This window comes from Octopus sinensis, linkage group LG17, assembly GCF_006345805.1.
Source record: "Octopus sinensis linkage group LG17, ASM634580v1, whole genome shotgun sequence".
Taxonomy (NCBI): Eukaryota; Metazoa; Mollusca; class Cephalopoda; order Octopoda; family Octopodidae; genus Octopus; species Octopus sinensis.
Genome location: NC_043013.1, coordinates 23,838,642 through 23,843,930, shown reverse-complemented (window position 1 = coordinate 23,843,930; position 5,289 = coordinate 23,838,642). Strand labels below are relative to the sequence as shown.

General features: G+C 33.9%; 1 protein-coding gene across 18 annotated transcripts in view; it reads right to left on the bottom strand.

Annotated features, from left to right (window-relative positions):
* The window catches only part of LOC115220684 (arf-GAP with GTPase, ANK repeat and PH domain-containing protein 1), a 220,308-nt gene extending 215,661 nt beyond the window's left edge, over nt 1–4,647 (bottom strand). For 12 of the 18 annotated variants that reach the window (XM_029790804.2, XM_036510437.1, XM_029790809.2 and 9 more), the window contains exon 1: nt 3,921–4,646. In XM_029790804.2, the coding sequence (XP_029646664.1) occupies nt 3,921–4,095 (175 nt within the window). In that variant the 5' untranslated portion in view covers nt 4,096–4,646. Of the gene's footprint in view, nt 1–3,920 lie in introns of all 18 variants that reach the window. The other 6 variants (XM_029790803.2, XM_029790806.2, XM_029790808.2 and 3 more) reach the window with 1 other exon arrangement.
* Nucleotides 4,648–5,289: the final 642 nt, after the last annotated feature.

The following is a 5,289-nucleotide window of genomic DNA, read 5'->3' as shown; positions in this document are numbered from 1 at the left end:
TAGTAGTAGTAGTAAGAAGAAGTTAAAATAAACATTATAATTTATTTACCAAAGAATATATTGCAAATCAACAAATCTAAATAGGTTAATGTAGAGAAGTGGAGCATATGTCGATACATTTGCAATTATTTTAACTGAATGAATGAAAATCAAAAAAAAAAAAACCATTTATTATTATTATTTTATTTTTTGCTTTTTGATGGAATTTTAATCTGGTTTATTTAATGACTAAAAAAATTCTCACCATGTGCAACATTACGGACGTGTGCACGCAGTTATTTTGCTTTTTTTTCTTTGCATGATAGGAAACAATAAATTAACTAAAACTCATGTCATTAGAGAAATTCATAAGAACCCTACATCAATGTAGAGGCGAGGGGGTAGAATAACATATTACCGATGTTAAATTCTCTGACAGAGACAAGTTAGTTGTGCTTACATATAAATAATGTGTGTTGGAGTTGCTTCATCATAATTACAGCACACGAGTTCAGGGAGCCGTTGGTGCTTAACTGCTGCTCTTTAAATTATTCGGCAATGCTAGACTGAACTGTGAGTATAGAGCATGGATACGTGACATCATGGCTAGAATTATAATTAAATTTCAATACTAACAAAACAATTATGTCGCTTGAAACAAGTAAAAATGTTATTTCTTCTGTAAGAATGACAAAGATTCTGCACATCCAAAAATACCAGTAAGCAGCAAAAACCAATTCCAGTTGAAAATGATTCTGAAAGCGCCTTACTTCAGATGTTTTCACACAGCAGGTGCTCCTTAAATAGCTAACCTGCACTGTATATTATTTTACAGATATCCTTATTCAAAGAGATTTTCTACTTTTGAAACATTTGGTACCATTAAAGTATGCAACCTTTAATTAAATATCAAATATGCTTGTAAAGCCTTCTCTCTAGAAGCAGTTGCTGAAATGCGAATGCGAGCATAGTTTTAAAATAACTAAAACTCGCCAATAATGCAAAAGATTATGGCATACAAGCGAACTTTGCAAAACAATAAGAAATACTGTGCAAAAAAGATGAGCAAGTTGGATGAGAAAAGCGAAGAAAAGGATAAAATTAGGTCATATTAGTCATTAGAAAGAGGCACGGAGAATGAATTTGTACTGTTATACATTCCTACATAGTATCAACTGTTATTTGCCCCTACTACACACTAATGTTAATAACAAAATAATCGAGCCTTAGTCCCAAAATAACGAATGCACAAAAAAAAAAATGTGTGTGGGGGGTAGATTAACTTGGATTTGAAAATACACAAATCACACGCGTAGATTGATGCTTACTAAAATAATAAGGATAAAAGACTTCATCGTTTTCCTTCAGTATATATATATATATATATATATATATATATATATATAAACTGTTAAATTTGTGGAAGAAACAGAACTATTAAATATTATAATTGACTAAAGTATCTCCAAGTAAAAATTACATTCGACGAAAATCCAAGGAATCCAAGCTATGTTCTTCCATAAATTAAATATTTTGTTAAGAGAGAGAGAGAACGGTGCGTCAGACGGAAGAGAAAGTAGATGGAAGTAGTAATATAGACGACGTTAGTAGATTTCGAGTTAGTGTAGGTAATAGGGAAGTAGGTAGGTAAAACTAGCTGATGCGAGCTACAAGAGAGAAGAAAGGCGCCGGTTGTAGTCATCATACATACGGCAACACTACTACTACTATAACTACTACTACCACAACAACTACTACTAGTAGTAGTATTATTATTACTGCTGCTACTACAACTACTACTACTGCAACTACTATTCTGCTTCCCTTCTGTATTTAGTCATTTCACCAGGAAAGAGAGCAAGACCAAACGTCAGTATCAGCTGATATAGCAGGAGAAAGTGGCCTTGTCATAGTAGCAGTAGTTGGATAGAACAGTGGTCAGTTTATTTATTGGATATTTCCTTACAAGCTTGCCGGATGAATATTAAAACTGGCCATTTTACGAAGTAGTTAACTGCTACAACGACTACTATTGCAGTTTTGAGGAAATAAAAATTTGAAGACAAAATACATTCGATTTCTGCAGAGTTCCTAATTAGCTATTATATAAAATCAGTTCTAATAGAATGGAATGACAGACGGGGAAAAGATATGGGAGAAACAGTTGAAGCAATTCTCAAAATGGGGGATCAGTTTCGGTAGCTGTAAATCGATCCCTGTTTATGCAGAACATAGGTGTTTCACAATGAAATTTGGTTTAATATAATTAAGCAAACTCACTAGTCTACATAGATACCAGTATAATTAAAGATATATTAGAAAAATAACCGTTTGCTTAAAATGAAATTTAAGGAGTCGGTTTTAGAGTATAAAAATGTATGAAGACAAGCAAATCTTGAGAGATAAATGGAGAGTTATCAGTGGTTAATGTTTTGCGCAGACAACCCTCGCCAAGTTCTATCTCCAATGTACCTTCGCTCAATGTCTTTACTTCCACCAATATCGTGAACAATGAAAGCAAGAAAGAAAAAAGATTATAGAATAATTCGATGAAGTATCTTAAAAGAATGGATCAACTGAAAGAATTCCTTGTTGCTGAGAAGATGATATCTAATTCAATTTCAAGAGAAAAGACATTGGCAAGCGAAGAAATGTGAAGATAAGACACTTCACACATGTCTGATATTTAATATTTAACAAGCAAACGTCATATTGCTGGTGTTTTGCTATTCAAAGTCACACATAATAATTAGTCATTAGATTAATAGCATTTAAAGAGAATGGAAATCGATGACAAGAAACATCCAGGTCAAAAATAGAGGAATTGTATAAAAACGAGATGTTAAAAATAATTGAAATTTGTAGACATATTTCTATCAGAAAAATCACTGAATTTATAATACACACACACATTATATATATATATATATATACAGAGTGTATAAAATATGGAATTAGAATTCATGTTCGTATCATGTAGTATCTGTACACATTGCACACCCACTAATAATAATATAATGCAGCATCAGAGTCAACAAGGAAGAATTCTGCCAATAAATCATACAATTTTGACATTTTGTTTTAGATGGGCCTGGGAGGTGTTACATTAGATTGGCAAAATGAACGATGATCGGTGCTTCCACTCGACCGGTATCAGAAGAATTATTATTATTATTATTATTATTGACAAAAACCTGTAAAGAAAACGTGAATTCTCTGCGAAGCTGAGTATGCAACTCGGTTTCGATTACTGGTTAAAAATCATTTAACACCATTTTCATTGCTCTTGGCCCCGGAAAAGGCATGAATGTCACACGATCTTTTTTTTTTTGTTGCCTTTAAAAATCGGGGCTATTTTGCTCTTGTAAAAATATATTATATAATTATCAAGGCTTCTCTTTTTTTTTAATATTTTCATAACAAAAATCACCGCGATTGCTTTCATTTTACAAGGTTGAGAAAAACCGTTTTATTTATGGTACTACTTGAGAACAGTGGTCCCGGTGCGCGCACTCGCGCAAGCTAGTCGTGACTAGTCGATCCTTACTTTGTGTTTTATTTACTTTGTTTAACAAAAATTATTTATTGTGTTTTATTTACTTTGCTAGGTAGTCGTTGTAGGATCGACTAGTCACGACTAGCTAGCGCGACTACGCGAGTGCGCGCACCGGGACCACTGTTCTCAAGTAGTACCCCATTCATTTATATTTGGAGTAATATTAATTGAAATCCTCCCGAATAAACGGCATTAAGCGTGAACCCTTCCTTCAACTGTGTCAATCTAAAAGAGAGATGACAGGAGGGCGGCGGCGGCGACGACGGTGAGAGCTACACAACAATGTTTTAATACAACAGGGACGGTGTTTAAATATTCTTTTATACTTCAGATATACAGATATTTGCTTTGCGATGTTGAAAATGTAGAGTGAACTCATACTAACCTTCAATACAAACAACATGTTCGCGAACTTGTTGTTGTATTAACGGATCCTGGATCGCTTCTATCAAGTCATAGATGGCATAGATACTGGGATGGACACTTTCAAATCGTTGTATTTCCTGACGAATCGCAAGAGAATTGCTCAAGTAAGGCTGTATTGGACTCCTTAGATTCATCCTGGGGTCCGTCAAATGTCATCTTCTTTCATTTAAAACCATAATCCGGTATTTATAAACAAAACAATGAGAAATATTTCCTGACAAGAGATTTCTGCATTGAATCAAGATGGCTTGGTAGTGGTGCGCATGCGTGTGGAGACTGTTGTAGAAATTGGGAGGAAAAAACCAAAAGTACGGATGGCTAAATGGGAAATAAATGGACTCGTTAACAAATGTGTTAGCAGTAATATTGTCACTATCTATTCGATGCAGGCATTAAATTAGATGAGATAACAGACTTGGTAATACATCTATTGCATATATCCTGCTTAGATAATATGAATCTCTTTTTTTCCGTTACAATTTTGAATGTTTCGATTGACTGAATGATATCGATTAAATCTATAAAGTGAACGTTAAAACAAGTGAATATATCTTGTGTTGGTTGAGTATTTCAGTCTGGAGCTAATAATCTAGAGTAATGAGATTTAGTAAGTCGTCTAGAGGAGAATACGATGGTATTTACCTCGCACTTTCATTTTAATTGTTGTCTCAGAATAGTTCTGTAAGGTCATGCGCAAAGGTTAATAGCCTTACTTCCGTTAGTGACTTCCACAAATGAAAGTGATCCTTTTCGCGCCTGCGCAGACGTGAACCAGACATACACAAGTACTTCCTGTCCACCATCCCTGCTGTTACCATGACAACTATTTGTCAAAACACGCCAGAAATGGCAACAATCTTATTTCTGCGGAGAATGTTCTTACTTTTTCAGCGAATATTTCCTTGTTATTGTCAGATATTTTTATTGATATATTTTAACCTTTCTGACTTGTTAATCAAACTTTTAACGGAAAAGTCAAAATCTTAGCACATCCTTAAATATCATTTCCTCGTCTTGGCAACTTAGCGGAATATGCTGAGAAGCTCTAATAAGGCTGAAACATTTTAAATTCAGTCTGCATTGTTTGTATTGTTACAAAATTTTGGTTAATTGACTTTGATGGAGTTATTTCCTTCACTTATTGTTTGGAGATTATAAGCTCGTAGAGGGAGTTTTGTTAATATCGGCTGATCGAAGTTTTTTTTAGTTTACTATATTATATGTGTGAGACTACCATATTGTAATTATTATGTTGAATGCTTTCCTGTAGTATTTTCTCTCAACGATATTGTTGAAGCACACTTTGTTCAACATGCAAAAATAAGACA